General features: G+C 47.3%; 1 protein-coding gene across 1 annotated transcript in view; it reads right to left on the bottom strand.

Moving 5' to 3' along the window:
* Window positions 1-21,727, bottom strand: part of ABLIM3 (actin binding LIM protein family member 3) — a 101,131-nt gene that overhangs the window by 39,414 nt on the left and 39,990 nt on the right. The window contains 4 exon segments of the mRNA XM_081135333.1: window positions 4,899-4,992; window positions 8,868-8,994; window positions 15,129-15,241; window positions 17,073-17,256. Coding sequence (XP_080991459.1) covers window positions 4,899-4,992; window positions 8,868-8,994; window positions 15,129-15,241; window positions 17,073-17,256 — 518 coding nt within the window.

The raw sequence follows: 21,727 nt of genomic DNA, 5'->3' as shown, positions 1-21,727 counted from the left end.
AACACTGAAGGCCCATTTCCAAACCTTTTGGGGGGGAGGGCGGATTTTGGGCATAGGCTTGCCTATTCTGGAAATACTTGATGTAGTCTAAAAACTTAGCAAGAATGTGAAAAGGACAGATTTTTTAAAAAAGAAAACCCCCTCCAATATTCCTTGTTTTTGTCTGTGTTGTTTGCATGGCTCCCACCAATGATAAAGTGTCTTTATGGTCATCAAAGCAAACTGTGTTCAAGCTTTGGAAGGAGCCTGCAGTTTTCCCGAGCTGAGATGTCGTGGCACTGATTCTCCCGACCGTGGCAGGGATAATCGGTTTAATTAGTAGCCTCTTCCCACTTTGTGTCGCTTTAACATTTGAATTACAGACCTGTTTTTCTAGGGTGGCAACAGCACGTTGGCAAAACTGAAGCTTGGCATCTTCCTAAATGTCATGCCCTTCCACCCATCCCCAGCTGAAAGAGGCTTCCTGCCCATTTCAGCACCCTGGCCATGGATGGCGTTGAAAACGACTTGAGGGAGGCAGGGAGGCTGCCAGAGCAGCTGGCACCAGCAAAAGGGAAACCAAGTCAGTGAGATAAGATGAGATATTCTGTCTGTTAACAAACTGAAGTAATGAAGATAGTGAAGAAATGTGGCAAAGATTTAATACCTTAAATACGGGGCAGTATTGGAGAAGACTAAGAGCCACACACGAGGTTAGGAAAAGCAGCACAAGGGCACCAGGCTCGAGGTTCTCCCTGGTGAGGGCACAGACTAGGAAGGAAGGAGTGTGACTGGTGCTCAGCATACGCAGCTCTGTCATGGAGGAAGGGATTGTGGGGTGGCCTGGGGAGGGGAGGGGAAGGGGAAACAATCTAATTAAGTGCCTATTGTGTACCTGGCAGTGTGCTGAGCCCTGTGGTGGGCAACTGTTGTTTTTGCCTGGCCCACATCCTTCCTCCTTACTCCACAAATAGCATCAAGCCTTTCCTGGGTGGGACTTGCCATTCCCCACGTCAGTCCATGTGGTTAAGTAGGGCTGACCCCACCAAAACGTGTATTCCAGCTCTGCTCCCAGATACTGGTTCAGAGATTGAGCCTGAGATTGTCTAGTAGGAGTCAGTCCCAGGATGTTTGTTGAGCTATTAGAAAAGAGAAGCTCTCCTTCCACTGCGGATACTGGCTGATAGGAAGGATGTAAACCTGGGGTGACTGGTGTCCAACTTCCCCATCATGAAGGAGAGCCTTCCTGAGAATAAAGCCAATACAGAAGAAAGTGGAGCCAAGATGGCGAGATATTCCAGATGCATTTGTTTGAGCACTGGATCCAGCTGTGCCTGAAGCCAGAACTACTCCTGGGCTCTTTATTATGAGAGCTGGTAAATTTCCTTTTTGGCCTGAGCCATTTGAGTATAGTTTCTGCACTTGCAACCAAAAAAGTCCTGACTAACTATAAAGGAAAAACACGCTCTTGTGTGTCTCCTTTACTCTCACACTATTGCCACACTCACTGTGCTTCTGACACCAGATATGTGAAGTTTTTCCCCTCCACCAAGCAATTCTCTGTGACATCAGCTGGGTTTCCTATAATTGAACTCAATTTTGACACTATCTACCTGGAGAGAGAGTCAGACCCCACAGGTTAAGGGCTCAGTCCCACAGGCCTATCAGATACCATTCTCAAGTCCCAGGTTGCCACCTGTACTTCTGACTGACTGGCTATAAAAAGTGGTTCTCACAACCCCCCAACTTGGGTTTTATAATTTGCTGGAATGGCTCATAGAACTCAGGGAAACATTATGTGTACCAATTTATTATAAAAGGATATGAGATAGGCTATAGCTGAACATCCAGATGGCAGAGATGCATAAGGGCAGGGTATGTGGAAAGAGGCCAGGAGCTTCCATGCCTTCCCTGGGTGTACCACTCTCCCAGCATCTCCACATGTTCACCAACCTGGAGGCTCTCTGTACCCTGTACTTTGGGGATATTGGAGGCTTCATTACATAGGCATGTGATCATTGAGTTAATGATGATTAACTCAGTCTCCAGACCCTCTCTCCTCCTGGGAGGATGTGGGATGGGGCTGAACGTTCCAAGTGTCTGATTATGGCTTAGTCTTTCTGGTGACCGGCCCCCTATCCAAGACTCAACTCATTAGAACAAAAGACCCTCTTATCACCCAGGAAATTCCAAGATACTCAGGAACTCTGTGTCAGGAATCCAGGTAGGTTAAAGACCAAATATTAGACCAAAAGATGTTCCTAGTGCTCTTATCACTGAGGAAATTTCAAGGGTTTTAGGAGCTCTGTGCCAGGAAGTGGGGGCAGAGATAAATATTATAATGGAAAAACAAATATTTTCATTAGGAGTTAAATAATAGTAATATTCTCCATTGATAAGATAAAAACTCTAAGACTCAGTGAAAGTGACTTGCTTAAGGTTTCATAGCTAGACATGGTAAAATTGGGATCCAAGTCTGTTTCACTCCAACCATGTATTTTTCATGACATAAGGTTACTTCAGAGCCCCCTGAGTAGCTGAGAGCTGTGGGCAGCAGTGTGGAATATAGGGGCCTGGAGTCCTAGGTGTAGCTCTCTCTACCAGAAATACTGCATGTGACCTTGGAAAAGCATCTCATGTCTTGGGTCCCACTTTTCTCATCTGTAAAATGAGGAGGGTGAGCTAGTTGATTGCTAAAAGTCTCTTCCAGCTCTAAGGGAAAAAAAAAGTCAGTACGTCCAAGATGCTAATGGAGCCTCGTACAAATGGAATCAATTGAACCGCTGTCACAACAGCTTCCCGAGAGGAGGAGGCTCCCATGAAGCTGAGAGACAGAAACAGGCAGGGAAGGCAGCCACCACTGACAGTTTCAGAGCAGCTCGGAAAGGCTGGGACAGTTCCCATTTGCAGCCCTGCGTGTAATCAAAGGTTTTTTCCTTCTTGAAAGAAAAGTCTGCTTTCATGATCTCCCATCCCACCGACCCTTTACTACACTGCAGTCTGGATGCCTCTCCCACACAATCCTGCAGACCCAACAAATGGCCCACCTGCAGGTGACTTTCTCCGCACCCCACAGCCTTTTTTCAGCCTGCACAGCCTTTAACTGCTCTGCAGAACCTGACCACCACTCTGACTGACCTTGCCATCTTTTCTGAAGGCCTGGCCTCTCACTTCACTGACCCTCCCCTGTTCACCCCCCACCCACTGCTCTTCGTCTTTCTCTGATAAGTCCTCAGTCTCCTCCTGCCACCTGTAAGCCCCCAAGGCTGCCTTCAGTTCATTAGTGCCCCGCCCCCCCCTCTGAAATCCTGATGACTCCCATGGTGCTGACTGTTATTCACATCCCAGTATTTTTTACATTGGTCCCTCCAGGCCTGAACTTTGTTTCTGAGCTCCCATCTACGTTTCTGACTGCCTTTTTGAAACCACCCTGGAATTTCAATCAGAACATGTTCCAAATGAACTCACTGTGTTTCTGCCCAAATCAGCTTCTTTTCTGCCACCCCCAGTTCTGCAGAGGGCAACACTAGATTTCCTCTCATCCGGGCTTGACACTTGGTGCAACTATTGGCCTCTTCTCTTTCAATCTTCTTGTCTACAGTTGCCTCACAGTGGCAAAGCTATTGGAATTCGACTTCCATAATCTCGGAGATAGGGTGGTTGGCCTTTCCACTGTCATTGTACCTCCTGAGTCCTTCCTACAGGGTCATGGCCTCCTTGCTGGTCTCTCACTTCCAGTTTCTTCAAATTTAGCCCATGTACATCCTGTTATCCTCTCTAAGGTGCAGCTCTAAGCAGGTCACTTCTGCTAGGTCTTTCCATGAGCCCCCGTTGCCGAGTGAATTACATATAAACTCCTCACTCTGGTATCGGGCCCTGGGAAACCTGGTCCCAGTACCATGCCTGTGTTCCTGTCTCACACCTTATCTTCCATGTTGCACTCCTATGCTCCCTGGGAATGCTTAATAGCTTATCAGCTCTGTGCCCTTGTTTATCTTATTCTGACTCCCTGCAATCTTTTAAAAACCTTTCCTGGTCCTCTCTCCTGCTGAGCCCAGATGTGGCTGCAGAATCCTTCTTAACATAGTGCTGACTCCAGATAACCACAACCAACTGGCAAGATTTGTTAGAATGAATGATTCTGCTCTTGAGAGCTGACCCAATATGCCGACCCCCAGCCACTGTCAGACAGGAAAATGGAGGCCTAGACAGGCAAAGATATTCACCCCCAATCTGAGCATGAGTTATCAGTTGAGTGAATATTAGAACCCAGTTGTTCCTGCTCTTAGGCTATTGTTTTTCCTTTACACCAAACTCTTTCCTGTTTCTAATTTCTCAAGGTAGGTGGTCCCAAAGCTAAGATGGTTTCCTGGGCCCACAGGTGTGGGAAGAAGGCCAGGAAGGCCAGTGGTCAGGGGGCTCAGGCAGGGGCTCAGCAAGGGTGCTGCAGGTTGTCTCTCACTGGCAGAGCAAGCTGTGCACTGGAGGCGGAGGAGAGCTGTTGCCATGGCGATGGACCAGCCAGAGAAGGGCTTAGGGAGCAGGCTGCGAGACAAGCTGGTTCTTAAATCAGCACATTTACCAAATGCTTAAGAAATAAAAAACAGCTTCCATCCTCTAGCAGGGTTGGGAAGAAAATCATAATTGTTACTCACCAGTAATCTACCTGGGTCTGATAGGTTACTGATATTCCCATCACAGCATTTTTGAACCAGGAATAATTTTGTCTAGCTTCTCATTTTGGGGGTGCCCAGAGAGGCAAGGTTATCTGCTCAAGGTCAAGTAGCAAGCTAAGCTGGGGCAGAGGAAGCAGAGAGGTGGAGGCTATGGGGGGGGGCTTTCTCTATCCTCAATGATGACTTCTGGGAGTCACAGGCCTTCCTGCTGAAACATATTCACAGTTACTTGTACCCACTCACCTCTAAGACCCTGCCGCTGATGTATCGGTCACATGTCTCGCACTTAATTCCAAACTGGGAGTGGTAGTCGGACTCGCAGTACGGAACGCCATCCCTGCAAGAGGAAATCCACACAGGAAGAGGAAGTTGGGGGATCTGGGGGGACAGTCTGTGGAGGTTCCAGGACCTGCAGCCGATGGGGACTGGGCCAAGATTAGAAGCACTGGGGGAGCTCGTTAAAAATGCAAACTCCCTAGACACCCCTGAGATCTATGGAATCAGAACCCCTGAGGGCCCCAGGAATCTGTATCTTGACAAACTCCCTGAGCATGTCTGGGAACCACTGGTCTGCTGCTGGCCAGGTGTCCCTTTTTACTCCTCTCCTTCCCCTTCCCCACAGGTGCTCCAGACCCACTCTCTTCCCTTTACTGCAAAGGGCTTTTTAAAAAAATGTTTAAAATGTATTAAGAGTTATTTTATTTAGCATAGATAATATTTGCCCTTGGCACATTACAACGCATAAAGGGAAAAGTCTTCACCCTCCTACCAGCCCCTCCCAGTTTCTCTTCCAGAAGAGCCAGGAGGTAATCAATGTGATCAATTTTTTGCATCCTTAAGGGCTCCTCTTCTAATGAAAAGTTTCAGCTGTGGTGAAAGAGTCACTCTACTGTGCTCCTGGATGAGCAGGTAACAGGAACCTCTCCCGACCACCTGCTCTGTGTTCCATTTTTGCCCACTGCTTATAACTTATCAGGCAGTAATAAGATTGTTATTAATTATTCTTATACTACCCCCTACTACTAATAGCCACTGACATTTATTGCTTGGTGTGCAGAAGGCCTCCGATGGTGTTTTACATAGATAATTTCATTTAATCCTTAAGGCAGCCCTATGAAGTCGGAACTGTGAGTCCCCGCATTGTGTGGATGAGAAAAGCCAACATGTTGGACCTAGAGCTGGATTCATACCCAGGTGGTCTGGTTTCTCACCCAGATTTTCGTGAGGATTAAAGGGCATGGCGCCAGTGTGTCCTAGGGCTCCGCACAATGCCAGCCTGTAGTGAGCACTTGGCAAGTGGCAGGCAGGGGAACCTCCACGATTGATGAGCGGGGTCTTCAAGGAGGACTTGTGGGGCTCCACTATCAAGGGCCAATGTGGAGATAGTTGGGAACATTAGAGCATTTAGTTCAGCTCTGGGCCCTGCATAGCTCTAAGGACTAGATCTGATGACATCTCTCTGACGTGCTGATGACATCTGTGAGAAGACAGGAACATTTCTCCCACTTTTGGGTGTAATAGAACTGGCTCACACACAGGAAGACCTAAGGGACAGGCATGTCATTGTTCTATCTCCACATTGTTGCCGTGTTGGGATTGCTGGGAGCCACCCTGGGCAGTAGGGCGGCCACTGTTTTCCTGAAGGAAAGGCAGCAGTGAGGACCGATGCCCAGCAAGTCTGGAGGTGAGGCTATTGTTTGTGGGTCCATGAGACAAGCCTCCCCCACTCTTGCCAACCTTTCCGCACTCTGTGGGTATGGGAGGGTGACTGCAGGGCATTGAAGTCATTTGTCAAGAGGTAGGGACAAGGAGACAGATAAATGCCAACACCACCTCATTTGGACCCATGGGTTGATAAGGCCTTGGGGAATTTAAAATATACATGATTCGAAAAAGAAGCAGAAACTAAAATTAATATTTACTAGGTACTGCTTCGGTATAAAGCTCAGATCTCTGAGCGCTTACACAATACAACTCTATGATGTAGGTCATCTTCCTATCCCCATTTTTATAAATGAGGAAACTGAGACTCAAAGAAATTTAGTGTCTTGTCAAGGTCGTGTAGGCTGGACTTCTGACCTGGACATCAGTGCCAGAGCCAGTGCCTCCAAGCACCTGCCACTGTGCTGGAGGACGGATGAAGAGCCCAGAGGCAGGCTGCAGAGGCCCAAGGTGTGGTGGGCAGTCCAGGCTGGGCCTTCTTGAGAGGAGCTCTGAGCAAACCCTTACTCCCCCAGAGAATTCTGACTTGGGCTCCCAGACTCAAGGACTACTGGCTGGCGACTCACTAAGGACTCTCCTTACTTGGCAAGCACAGAGGAGAATGATAAAATCCTACTAATATGGCATTCAGTATGGTCTCAGTGATGCGGCCTCAGTTCACCTCTGCAGACTTGGACCCTGCTGCACCTGTGCACACGTCTGAGCTACATCCAGCAAATAGGATGGATGTGTCCCACACCTCCCTACCCTTGCCCAGGCTGGGCATTCTGCCTAGAAGCTTTCCTTCAAATTTTACTCCCCTTTCTAAGGTTCAGTTCAAATACCGCCATCTTTCATGAAGCTCTCACAGATTCCAGATTCCACTTCCTGCCTGTTAGAAGTGATCCCTCCTTTCCCTGAACATTCCCAGCCCTTCACTTGGACCTCTGACACAGATCAGTGCTGTCTGGCCAGCATCCATCTCTCCTTCTGCCAGTAGCAGTATGTCACGTCACCACCCCACCCCACTTGCAGTTACTGTGGGCCACAGAGGGTTGTCCTCTGCCTCTAGGGGTAATATTTTCCTGGCCAGTGATTAGGAATGGGTGTGTGACCCAAGGGTGGCCAAGTCAGAATAGCCATGGGACTTTTGCTGGCGTTCTTGGGAAAGAGGCCCCTCTCTCTGCTGGGCTTGCTAAGCTGATAGAAAGGAAGCTTAGAGTTGGTGATCATCTTGCCACTTGGGGAGGGTCTGCTTGAGGATAAATTCAACACAGAGGAAAGCAGGGGGGTGGAGAGAGAGAGAGAGAGAGAGAGAGAGAGAGAGAGAGGCTTCTGACATTCTGATGACATCTCTTGAAGCCCCAGGATTCACCATGCTAGAAGCTAAAATGCCTCTGGCCTTCCCATTCCTATGAGTCAGTAAACTTCCGCTTTTGCTTTTAAGTGAGTTTGAGTTGGGTTTTCTGTTACTTACGATCAAAAAGGTCTTAAGGAATGAAACTTCTCCTGAGCTCCCTATCACATATCCTCCGGGGTCATAATTCTTTATGTGTATAGCTTATCTCCCTATTAGACTACAACTTTCTTGACAGCAGAAACCATATATACTGTACTTTACATGCTTGCTAGGTCCCAGCACCCCAGAGTAGTACCTAGGAGGTGTCCAAGGTCATAAAGTATCAAAGCTGTGAGCATCTATGGCCATAATCTCTTTTAGGTACTTGAATATAAATGTGGTCACTAGGCCTAGCAGGAAGGGGGACTTGTCTGGTGCAGCAGTGTGCAGGCCACTAGGAGCTGGGCCCTCTCTCCTGACAACTCTGTGTGCCCATCAATCATCTCCTCTCATCTCTATTAAATTCATTCAATAACTATATTACTGACTATGGGTTGGGCACTGTGCTAAAGGCAGCAGTGAATAAACCAAAGTCCCCACCCTGGTGAGGACAGCCATTAAACATTACTCTGGAACAAGTTACTTATTCCCCCGAGCCTCACTTTCCACAGCTTTTAAAATGGGGATAAATACCTCATGAGGGTAGTTATGGGGTGTAATGTGATAATCCATACATAGCAGTTAGTATGTTCCTTGCACATAATAAAAACTCAAATGGTAGCTAGTATTTTCATTATTGAAAAGTTAACATGGATAAATATATAATTGAAAATGGTGTTAGCCTGGATGAAGGAAACAAACAGGGCACTATGAGGGCCAGTATCAGGGGACCAGAGGTGGTAAGAGATGGTATGAGGCCACCTCTGAGGAGATGGTGGGACCTGAGACCAGAGGGAAGGGAAGGAGCATGTGAAGAGGGAGAAGAGCATCTCAGGCAAAGGAAACATGGTGGGAGGGCCCAAGGGTGGGTGAGGTGCTGTTTGAGGCTGAAATGTGGTAACTGGATGGAAATGAAGGGAGATGCTGCTAGAGATACAGGTGAGGGCCAGGTGGGGCAGCCTGGTAGGATGCGGAGGCCCCGGAAGCCAGGTGGAAGGGGGAGAGAGACCCACTTGCTGATGTACTCCCCAGTGAGGATGACGCTGCAGGTCTGGCATTTGAAACAGCTGACGTGCCACTGTTTGTCCAGTGCCAGGAGCGACTGGCCATGCTTGATCTCCTCCTTGCATCCAGCGCAGTCTGTAAAAACACAAGAGGATGCTGCTGAGCAAAGCATCCCGGTCCCCTTGACCACTGCCATAATCTCAGCCCAAGTCAAGGACACCTGTCTGTGAACACGTTTTCCCACAGCAGCTCCCACCCTGGCCCTGGCACCTGTCCAGAGCTTCACTGGGTGAGAGAAAAGGCCATCAGAGCCCTGGCCTCTCGACAGTAGCGTGAGAGACAAAGATCTCCCAGGGTTCCTCCAGACTGCTTGTCATCCTGACCACTGTTCATCCAAAGAGAACCCTGCACTGCTGTGCCTGTCCTCAAGTAGCTCATAAGCTCATGGTACTCACTCTCCATGACCCGGGGAGCTGCAGCATCAGCAGCACCTGGGAGCCTGCATGCAGGCAGCAGCGCAGGCCCCGCCCAGACGTACTGCATTTTAGTACGTCTAAAGTACTAGAGTCAAGTCTGCTGGCAGTGAAGTCTGAGAAATACTGCTCCGGGGATAAGCTTAGCATCTATTTTTTCTCACCCTTAGGCTGTCGGCTCAATGGCAAGGACCCTGTGTGTGTTTTGTCTTTCAGTCTATTCTCTCACCTAGCACCGTGCACAGCATGAGTATGAATGAGCGGGCCTTACAGTACCCAGGCTGAGGATGGGATTTACCATGCCCGCCCCCTCCCCAGTGTGCTTTGATACCAAACGTTTGCCTCCCCAAGCAGCAAGGGTTAAAAAGTCTGATGAGTCTGTCCCAAACCAGAAAGGTGCCCTCACTCTCTGTCCTGTCACCCTGGAAAGTGTACTGGGGCCACAGAATGTGGGGGGCCTGGTGGCTGCCTGTTGGTCAACCAATGTCTGGGGAGGGGCAGGAAATGGAGCCAGCGTCCAAGGTACTTGGAAGATGCTGGGAATTGGGGCCTAGCCAACCGGATGGCCCACTCTGGAGGAGGAAAGGGTTACGGGGCAAAGTTTACCAGAGGACAAGCCTTCCTTTTGGCGCCACAAGACAAATGCACACTTCGGAGCAATAGGGAGAAAGAAAGCGCACACCACGCTGGGAGAGCCTGGCTGGAAGCCCTCAATCCAGCTGGGAGCCAGTCCTGGGACAGAAGATGATGAGTCTGCCTGCCTAGGAAGGGGGTGTGCCCCTGCAGGCTGTGGGGAGGCCTGGGCCCTGAGGAAGTGTAGGAGGCAGCTCCCATGGTACCTGCCTCTTGGCTACTCAGCACCTTTCTAACATCTCTTAGCACAGGCTGGGGGCAGGAACGTCTCTGATTGCAAGATGATTCAAGTCCCAGGCTTCCAGATGGGGACTAGGAAAAGTATTTGGGGTTTAATTTTTCCTTCCTTTTCTCCTGGGAGAAATCTACCCCAAACCCCCATTCTAATAATCACAGGCTTCAGAATGTAATAGTTTAGAGAGGTCAGGCACCCCCTCCCCTTCTATAGATAGACAGGAGTCTGAAGTGACTTGCCTGCACTTGGCATAAAACCTGAGGGTTCAGGTGTCTGGCCTAGCTTTCTAGGTCACAAAGACTGCACTCGTGTCTCCATGGGCCTCCCCAGTAGGGTAAATAATTCCAGAGGGGCTCAGAGTTCATAGAGCAGTTGGTTACAGTTTCACCCAATGCAGGAATCTATAGCATTCTTTTTTCTTTTAAATGTGTTTCTAGTATTTTTCTTTCTTTCTTTTTTAAATATACTTTATTGATTTCAGAGAGAGGAAGGGAGAGGGAGAGAGAGAGATAGAAACATCAATGATGAGAGTCGTCATTGATCGGCTGCCCCCTGCACACTCCCCACTGGGGACCGAGCCTGCAATCCGGCCATGTGCCCTGACAGGGAATTGAACCGCAATCCTGGATCCTAGGTCAATGCTCAACCGCTAAGCCATGCCCAGCTGGGCTCTACAGCATTCTTGACAGGTGGGCACCATCCTCTGCTTAGTCACCTCCAAGGGTGGGCAGCTAACCCCTTTTGAGGAAGTCTGCTTTGCCTTTGGACGAGAAGGTTGTCAGGACTGCCTTCTTTATATGGAGCCGAGACGCAACTCCTTGTGACAGCACTATTTTATGTAACCAAGAATCATCTACCTCTTTTCCTACATGACATTTCCTTCAAATATTTAAAGGCAACTACAGTTTCTCTCTTATTCTTCATGTCTTACACTGGGCTTCTCCTTGCTTGAAATGGTCATCCACGGATCAGATTCACTTGTGGATTCCACAAGCATATTATCGGCCAACAACACAATTCTCTATCTCTCCAATAAACTCATTTGAAGAGATGTACTCTCTCATGGCCACATTCTAGTAACAAGTCCCATCTCCCTAAGCTGTAGTGATCTATCTGGGATGAACCTAGCACCTTGAGTTAAAATGTAGGAGGTTGTATAATGTAGTGGTTAGAGGTTGGGTTGAGTGTTTAGAGTGAGGGGTAAGAGGCTGGCAGAGGGGGGAATCCCAGCTCCCCTAGCTTCCTCATCTGTATATTTTCCTTATAACTTTGGTGTGAAAATGAACTGAAATCAGGCACATAAGGATTTAACACAGTGCTTATATGCCCAATATGTGGTTGCTGTCATTATTATTTCACTTTCTCATGTTTTTAACCCATATTCTCTGCATTCTCCAATCTCTTGTCTGAGGCCAGAAGCAATATCCCTGTAGTAGGGAAGGCCTGCTGACCCCTCCTGAGGACTCTGGGACACCTTTTCCATGTGGTTTCTCTTTTCATGTTAAATTGCTGATCCTCCATTGTTCTGGCTTCATATTTATCAGAACCGTTTTCCCCTTTCCTTCCTCCTCCCACTCTTGGGCACTGGCAGAGCCTAAGGTACCCCATCCAGGAGCCCACAAGTCTCATGTCATAACCAAGCCCTGTCCCTAGTTGGTTTCTGCAGAGCCAGCTGTCCACTCCTCATATGTTTCCCTCTATTCCAAAATTATAACCTTCAGCTGGCAGAAGGTATGAGGTCTCCACCTGTTCCTCTCAAATTTCTCAGTTTATTGAAGTCTCTAAAGACCCCAGGCATTTTTAGTTTTGTTTTAACTGCTTCATTTATTTCACTTAGATCAGCAAAAATGAGTGGGCTTTGTGAGCCATAGCAAGCTCCCCACCTTGCTTTAGGCAACTAATCCAAGGACAGACTCCTTCCCAATTAGCAAATCATGTCTTTGGTAGAGGGTGTTAAGGGAATAGGCTCCAGGGCCAGGCTGCCTGGGCTCACATCCCAGTTCTATTACTTACTATCTGTGTGACTTCGGGCAAGTCATTTATGCTTTTTGAGTCTCATTTTTGTCATTTATAAAATAATTCCTCTTATCTCCCTAATAGAGTTGTAATGATTAAATGAGATATTATATATAGAAAATTTAGTGTATTGCCTGACAATAGTAACAGTCAATCAATGTTAGCAGTGGAGATGGTGCTGGTGATAGTGGTGGTGATGGTGGTGATAGTTGTGGCGGATAATGATGGCTGTGATGGTTGTGGTGGTGGTGAAGGTGATGGTGGCAGTGATGGTATTGGTAGTGATGGTGATGGCTGTGATGGTGTCACTGGTTGTGATGGTGATGGTGGTAGTGATGGTGGTAGTGATGGTATTGGTAGTGATGCTGGCGATGGTTGTCATGGTGATGGTGGTGATGGCTGTGATGGTGATGGTGTCACTGTTGTGATGATGGTGGTGATGGTTATGGTGATGGTGGTAGTGATGGTATTGGTAATGATGCTGGTGATGGTTGTGATGATGATGGTGGTGATAATTGTGGATAATGATGGCTGTGATGGTGGTGGTGGTGGTGAAGGTGATGGTGGTAATGATTGTGTAGGTAGTGATGGTGGTGATGGTTGTGATGGTGATGGTGACTATGGTGGTGCAACTGCTACTGCTGCTGATTCTTGTCAGTGAAATCTGTGAGGGAACATTTCTTGTTCCTGTGGGAAGTTACATGATTTTTTCTCTTAACAGTTCCTGAGTATTATTCTTGACCTCTTTTGAGTAGATACTACTCCTGCTTTTCCAGAAAGTCTTTATTCACCCTCCAGAGATAAAACTTCACATTCCTGTAGATCAAAAATACACATTTTTTCTACTTTTTTCTTTTTCATGATACCTTCCTCAGCACTCTCTAGAACCTGGTTTTGGTCCCCTCTTTCCTTTGGGAACTCAGCAGTCCTTCCAACATTCCCTCTAGTAATTTGCAGCAGGGACAGTGACGACCTTCGGGCAGAAAACCTTTCTATGAAATATGTGCTCTGTAGATCCACAGATTTGATGTCTTTACTTCTTGAGCAATAAGATGAGCTGTAGTCCTGGGTACTCCCCCCGGAGTACTGTCCTTATGCTCATTTGCTTCCCATTATCCATTCTTCCTCACCTTCCTCTACCTCCCCATTTGCAGAATTATGGTGGAGACACTGAGTAGCCTGTCCCCAAGGACACATTCACACGCAAGACCCCCACACTCAGCTGAGGAATCTCCCACCTGTCTGAGATCTGATGCACACAGTAAAACACAACAAACTGAGAGAAATAATGATACATTCTGGAACCTTCTTCTCAGTTCTCTTTTGATGTACTGTCTAGATTAAACCTCCAAGTCAACAGCATACCTCACTTTACATTTAAAGAGCACTTTACACACTATGATGTATGCTAGTCTGATTCCTGTATACTAATACATTTGCTTTCTACAAAGCTGGTTAAACTGGGCCTCAGTGTGGCTACATAGCTGCTTTGCATCATGCAGAAGGTTGGCAGGCTACTGATTCCCAGCTTCCTCCTCTCTACTGCCTCACAGGTGGTTCCACTGGTCTCCAGGCACCTCAGCAGCATCAGTCACAGGGCCATGGTCCTGCATCCCAGCATCCTAGCCTTGCTGTCATTCTGCATGATGCTTTCAAGGAGTTATAGTGTGTGCACACAGCCACCTTGACATGAAAACCTGCTCAGAGCAGCAAACTGTTTTGAGCATCACCAAGGACATCAAAGGAAGAGCTGTACATTCCACACACAGATCCGATTTGAATGAAAGGAAGGAAGGGTGAAGGAAGGAGCCTCCCCATGGTCTTTCTCCCCAGCTCTCCGCCCTGGGAGGACTCTAATGGAGCCCCTGGGAGCCAAACCCTGTTGACTCGGGGTGTTGCATGCTCACCCACTTCAGCAGGATGCAGCCTACCATGCTGACTCTGCTGGTGCTGTGGCTGATAGCCCCCCCGCACCGGCACGGTGATGCAGCACAGGAGGCTAATGGGTTTCATTGATTCTGCCGGCAAGGCCAGCGGGTATCACGTAGCATGAAAGAACACTGGAGCCCAGTGTGGTTTACTGAGACCCAGGGGGCCCAGTCCATGTGTGCATGTCAGCAGCCTGACAAGGGGGTCTGGGAACAGGGATTTAGAAATCTTACTGCCAGACACACTTGAGCAGAATGGACATTCCACAAATTAGAATGACTGTTCCAAGGTATACTCTTGATCCTCAGTTTCCTCCTAAAGCTATGGTTTAGTGATAAAACATAATGCGTCCTATAGCATGGCAGATGTCCCCCTTGCCCCTAAATAGTGATCCTCAATCTTAGGAACAGCGAATGAATCACCCAGGAAGCTTATTAAGAATGAAGATTTCTAGGTTCCATTCCCATAAGTCCACAGTGGGCCTGGAAATCTATATTTTTACCAGTTCTGCAGTGGAGCTGATGCAGTGGCCCACAGAACACACTCTAAGAGACACTAGCACAGCCCTGTGATTTGCTTTCATATGTTCTCTTTTGTAAGACACGTTTAAGCATTCTTTTGTACTGGGGTTTGTAAAAATAGCCACTGGGGGCAAAACACTTGGTCATGTCTGTTGGGGTGCCCTTGGGAGTGTGGATCCAGAGGGGAGATAAGATCAGGAGCCCAGCTCATCCCAGAAAGCCCCACCCAATGGCACAGGTCATCACTGTTTATAGTCAGGCAGCTGCTCTCCCTGCATTTGTGCTTAGGGAAGCTCGTCAGTCTGGGCCATATGCCAACTGGGCCATGATTCAGAAGTCCTCCGGGGTGGGAACCTCCTCCACTTCCCTCCAGGCCTGCAGGGGCCAATATCGGAGCTGGGACAGGGAAGCCCTGGGAGACAGTGCCCAAAGACAAGGAGGTACCCAGTGGGGAGGACTCACGGCTTGGTCCTCGGATCTTGATGGGCTTACTGCTGGTCATGGACTGGGAGCACGTCTGACACACACATTCCTTCCCGCTGAAGGTCACTTTGTCTCCAATGGGGAAAGGCTTCCTGCAAGGGGGATGAGGGAGAAATTCAATACCTCTTCTCTAGAGGGATTCTGTGTCTACTGGTGCCCTGACAACACATGTGCTCAGAGCTCTTCGTAACACATACAGCTTGCCTTCTAGAGTACTAGATAAATTCAAGCACCATTCATGGGGCCAGGCTGACTAACCACTCAATTAGGGCCAGGACCAGAACTGGAGGCCCATTTGGGTTATTTACATGATTTTAACACTGGAAGAATCACAACACTCAGTTGAGCTTCCATTTCTCATCAGTTGGATGAAGTGGTTAGTAGCTCCTCCTAGAGCTGTTCCTTCTTCCTGGAAGGACTTTTTCCATCTCAACTTGATTTATCCCTGTATATCTAAGAGAACTCATTCAACTCCCAAACTTACCAAAATTTCTTCCTTTCACCATCCAGGAAGTTTAGAGGCCCACAAATAACCTCTTCCTCCCTTCCTCTGCATCTGTGCAGTTTGAATTCCACAGCTCAGAGGTCCCAAGCTGGTACATGGCCAGCCTCCCTAACTAAATATAGACTGCATCCTGCATCCCCACACAATTCAACTACTCTTAAATGTGAAGTTTGGGACACCTGTGACACAGACCCTGAGCATAACCCGGACATAGGCTGCCAGTGGCTCCACTGCCCTTGTATTAGCAGCGTGGGACAATGGAGGGTGTGCTGGGGACAAGAGTTTGGGGAGCAGCATTTGGATCAGTGTTCAGGCACTGACTCGTGGTAAAAGGACACAGCATCACCTTGGGGAGGCACCACATCTCTATGGGGCTTGAGAAAATTTTATACTGTGTGGACCCTCCTGTGCTAACCTCTTGTGGATCTGGGAACTCTGAACCCAGGGCCCAGATTTTAAGAGATGGATGAATGAATGAATTCCACTTCTTACACACTGCGTCACTGGTCTCAATCAGAAACTCTAATTGATAACTAACAGGTGGTTATTTTATGGGGAGAAAATCTATAAATTCCTTTCCCAATTAAAAAATGCATATGTATAGTCTAATAGTGTTTTACTTATGACTTAATCAGAGAGCCCATTATACTTTAATGTATTTGTGGTCAGGGTTGAGGTTTTGTTTATTTTTTATCTCCTTAATGTGGTACTTGGCATACAGGGAACCCCAATGTACATTTGCTAAGTTAATAAGTGATGCTGGGGGTACAAAGGAGGGAAGGGGTGAGCTTTCTTTCACCTGTCAGGTATTCGGAGAGGCTAGATGATTATCATTGTGATAATGAAAAAAGAACAGGAGCAGACGCAGTTATGTACCAGTTACTGAGCTAAGGTCTTTGGGTGTATTATCTCATTGATCTTCATGAAAACCCAATGAGGCTGGAATGGTTTTGGTGCCCATTTTACTGATGAAGAAGCTGAGGCTTAGGGAAGTGGGCCACTTGCCAGGGTCATGGAGGATGGCTACAGATATACCTGCAGCACTGTGGCTGAGGTGTGGAAGCCTGAGCCAGATGCATGGTTTCCAAATTTAGTACTGAGAGGCCAAAGTACTCAGTGATTCCTTTGGGCCTTTTGATGGGAAATGGGAGGCTGAGTGTGGGCGCTCAGGACCTCACTATGCCTTCATTGAAGGACAAACTAGTGTTTTACATTAGATCACATTTGACAGAAAGGGTTCAGCTATTAAAAGGTTTGAAAACCACTGGCCTGTTGGATCCTTCCACCCATGAGATTCTAAAAATCCAAGTGTCCAGCACAAAGCCCTAGAGGCCCCAGAATTACCTGGGAAAGACTATTTATTCCCTTCCCTGGGGGCTCAGGCAGAGAATCCCTGCTTCCCCTGGCCACTCGCTCACCTGCACATGCTGCACACGAAGCACTTGGGGTGGTAGGTGCGGCCCAGGGCGGAGATGACTTCACCGGTGATGAAGTCCCGGCAGCTATCGCAGCGGGTACCATAGAGTTGCTGGTAGTCCTGGGTGCAGATGTACTCCTGGTTCTTGAAGAAGAAGCCTGACTGTGCCAGGCCACAGCCACACACTTGAGGAAACAAGGAGGGAAACAAATGCAGATTGAGTCCAGAGAGGGTCTGCAAGCAGGAGGTCCTTGTTGAGACCAGACCAGTGTCTGACTTGGTCATGAGTGGACACAGAATGGTGGCACATCAGACTCAGGGGCCTTTGGGGCCAGTGTTCCTTAAAGTACGGCCTGAAGACCACCACTTGCATTGGAATCACCTGGTGGTCTTAAAATGCAGATGCCTGGCCTGAATCAGACTCCCTGGGGCTGGGGCCTGGGCAGCTGCATTTTAACATACTCCCCAGTTGATTGATGCATGTGACTGAGACCACTGATATTGTACAATCCTCTCAACGAGTGAATGAAAATTTAAGGCAATGTGACTCATGCAATGCTATATAGCTGGTGTATCATGAAATTGATAAAGAATCATTCAGTTAAAATTTTGGGGGGGCACTTCTTACATGCATGACTCTGTGCTAGGTGTGCTAGGTATAGGGACCATGTACTCAAATCCCAAACCAGACTTAATTGAGGATGGCAGTGGGATGGGTGATTTGAAGATTATAATCTGTCCTCATAATCATAAAGGGCGCATCTGTTCCCAGGCATGTATGATAAAGCACAATCCCCAAACTGAAGAGCTAATAATGTATGTGGAGAGAAGACCATATTGAACATAAATCATGATGACAGGCCATTGGCTGGTGCAGGCAGAAAACTGTGAGGGGGAGCAAAAGGAAGCACTGTCAGTGGGGGAGGGTCATGGGAGGCTTCTTGGAGGAGGCAGCACTTAAGGTGAACTTTGAAGAGCAGAATAAGCTAAGGCACAGAGGCAGGAAGTTGCAAAAGATATTTGTGTGGAGATAGCTCTGGAGAAGGGGTGGTGTTTTTAGGGATTGGAGGACAGTAATACATGAAAATATTGACAGGCCAGTTGGAGGAGGGCCCAGTTCCAGCTTAAGAAGTTTAGGCTTTATAGGATATTGAGAAGCCATGAATGGTCTTTCCCCTAGTGTTTAAAAATTTCAAAGAACTTATACATATACAAAAGTAGAGAGACGATTATAATGATTCTCCATCACTCAGTTGCAAAAATGATTAATTGCCTTGATAGCTTCTGAAGAGAAAAGTAACATGATTTTATGAGGTATTTCATTAGGTCTTTTGGGATACTCTTGTGGACAACAGGAAGATGTATAGGACAGATAATAAAAGAGCAGGTGGATATAATCATAGGTGTCTCAACAACTGAATCAGATGGGACTGTCTTCCCACAAAGGACTTTGAAATGTGGGAAATGAGATTTCCCTGAGAGTGGAGTTATGAAATCAACACATAATGGGCAGAGCAGAAAGAGGCAAAGTTTCTTCCAAGAGATTCAATGGCTCTCAGGGCCACCAGAACTGCTGAGTGTATTGATCCAGCTAAAGCAAGGATGGGCCAGCCAGGAAGGGGCTGGTCAGCAGTCAAAGGAAGGCCACTGGAGAGCCCGTTCAAACCTATGACCAGCTCCCTTGTTCTGAGTCTGCATTCACCAAGCGGCTGCCTGACAGTGTCGCTTTCTACATAGATTGCCTTCGGGAGAGAAGCAGCTGGTTAGAGCAACATGAATTAGTACAATGGAGAATTACAGCTCTTGTTTACATTAATAAACAAGTACTCTGGCTTTCTACATTGGTTTCCTGAGGACTTTATTAGCACAAGTCAGCCTTCTCAAGCATGGCCAATGGTGGGGGAAACCAATGAGACAGAGTTTCCAAGCCTGTAAGTGTGAGGACCTGGCCTGGACAGGGTGATATCACCCCAGTAAATACCACCTCATCTTGAATAAGGCAAGTTGTTCTGCAAAAGCAGCCAGGTTAAAATGGGAACGAATTCCAGGTGGATGCCAGAAATATTTTGCAAGTGTTTGTTCACCTTGCAAGCCAGAGGCAGGCTTTAAGGGCCAGGATGAGTGAGGAGGAGGGCAGCTCCAGATGTCACAACACCAGGGCACCAGTGCAGCACAGCAGGACACACAGTGGTCTGGGAGCCAGACCCCCACGGCTTTGGTCTTATCACTGCCTCTAACTGGGTGACAATGAACTTGGCCCTGTCTTGTCTGGGGCCTCTGTTCACTTGTATGTAAAATGACCTGAGCTCTCCTTTTGACACTACCTTCTTGGGAGTCCAGGGAGAAGGAGAGCTTCCTTCAGGGCTTACCATGTGCCTAAACATTTTAGAACCTGCCTGAGGTAGGGCTGGAGCCCCAGGAGCCTGCCCCTAGGGAGAAGCAGGGTGAATAGTAGAAGTAGTGGTAGAGGTGAGAGGTGGGAAGGGTTCTTCTTCCATCAGGCTTCATGAAAATGTATCCCATCAAACAATGGAGGGAAGGCAAGGCCAGAGTACAGACTGTTCTGGGGTGTGCAGGTGGCAGATCAATTGACTTCATCGCTGTGGAATTAGTTAGGTCATGGCCTACGACCTCATTGGAAACAGCTCCTGTTTTTTCCCTTCTTTTCTCTCCTTTGTTTCCCCTGCCAACTCCACCCCCACAGCCACCTCTCCCAGTGGAGAAAACCAGGAGGCCACAAGAAAACTTGGAACAATCAGTTCCTCCTTTTCCCCCAAGGAGCTGCAGGAGGAAGTTTTTGGTAGAAAGGATGTTAAGGTTGATAAGAATCTCAGGAGCTCCTGGAAATACAGTGGGAGCATGGGGATGGAAGGCGAGCTGGCCCATGACAGATGTCTCTGGGGCTGAGCAGAGCCCTACATTCCAATAGTAGGAAAGGCCATGGAGAGCGTCTGCAGTATAGAACTGATGTGGAATCAACACACCCAGGAAGGTCATTATTATTATGTGAATCAAAAATATAAAGTCTGCTAATTTTAAAGAAAAGCAGATCATAAGGTTTGACAATGGGACAGAATGTGAAAAGTTAGAAGTGCTTTGAGAAAATCCAGAATGAATGTTCACCATAAATACAGTGCCTAGCAGGAGGACTTGCATGCAGCCCTGTTTTGTGGGTCACTGGACCTCTTCCCATGTTCCTATTCTACCACTCAGGTGCTGTGTGACTTTGAAAAAGTTGCCTCACCTTTCTGGAGCTCACTTGCCTCATTTGTAAAATGAAGTAGCCAGGTGGTAACTCAGGACACAACCTCAGGATTTGAAAGGCCAGGATTCTGTCATATAATTCTGTTGATTTTCAACTTTTCAAGCAAGACTTTTATAAATTTCAAAATCAAAGTGTTAGAACAGCCCCTGGGGGTGACCTAGCTCATTACTTTAAATATTTAAATCGTGAAATATATTTGCATGCAGAAAATGTATAAAATTTATATGTACAGTTTAAAGAAGGTGACTAAAATACATTCCCAGGTATTCGCTGGCAAGTTTACGAGATAGAGCATCACCGCACCTTGGGAGCCTGTTTGCCTCTCCCTAAAGCATCCTCTTCCTTCACTGTCCCAAATTGTGTATTTGTCATTCTCATGCTTTTCTTTATAGTTTTACCGTCTGCGATGTATCCACAACAATATAGGGTGAATTATGGATAGACATTTTGATACAAGTTTTATTCCCTTCCAGCCAGTGCCGAAGTTGGCCCTGGCGTGTCTCAGGGCTGCCTCCTTCCCCAGGGCAGGTTTATTTCCCATCCATCTACACACTGAGCATGAGACTTTTCATAAGGGGGAATCTCAGGCCTCTTATTAGGCTCCTACTTGGTCCAGGCTCCAGGCTTCGCCTCCTGCTCTCCATGATCCATAGAGCCATCAAGGTAAAAGCTCAAGGTCTTCAGGGTGCAGCATAAACCATCAGGATTAAACCTGGCACTGGCAGGCACAGCAGGGTTTCTGCTTTTAGTTTGGTTTTTCACATCTTCCTTTCATGTCAGCACAGTAGTGCATATTAAAAGAGTTGTAAAAGAAATTCATAGAGATTTTAGGTTTTTCAAGTGAGAAGGTTATTTAGTGTAACTAATCCCTGGAAACAAAATCCTCTCATTTGTTTCATCTCTAACTAAGCAAGTTGACATTGAAAATAATACTCTTTCCCTGCCCCCTTAAGATCCTCATTAAAAAAGATTCTACCACCTCCCAGTGACAGACTGTCAAAATGGGCAAATTCTTCCCTTCTCTGCAGCCACACCCTTGAAATCTGATCTGCAGGTCCTCCCAGAAAAGGCAAAATTTATTTCTCTATAATCTTTTTTTTTACAGATTTATTTATATATTATTATTTTTTTCCTTTTTTCCTGAATTTATTGGGTGACAGTGGTTGACAAAATTACACAGGTTTCAGGTGCACAAGTCTACAGCACATCATCTGTGCACTGTCCTGTGTGTTTACCACCCCAAGTCAAGTCTCCATCCATCACCATTTATCCCCCCTATACCCTCCTCCACCTCCCCCCACCCCAGTATTTCTCCATAATCTTGAATCTGGGTTGGCCATTTGACTTGTTTTAGTCAATGGGATATTAGCAAGTATGACACAAGCTGAGAC

The sequence above is a fragment of the Miniopterus schreibersii genome (genome assembly GCF_964146895.1).
Source record: "Miniopterus schreibersii genome assembly, chromosome: 4".
Lineage (NCBI taxonomy): Eukaryota > Metazoa > Chordata > Mammalia > Chiroptera > Miniopteridae > Miniopterus > Miniopterus schreibersii.
This window is presented reverse-complemented; position numbering and strand designations above follow the sequence as displayed.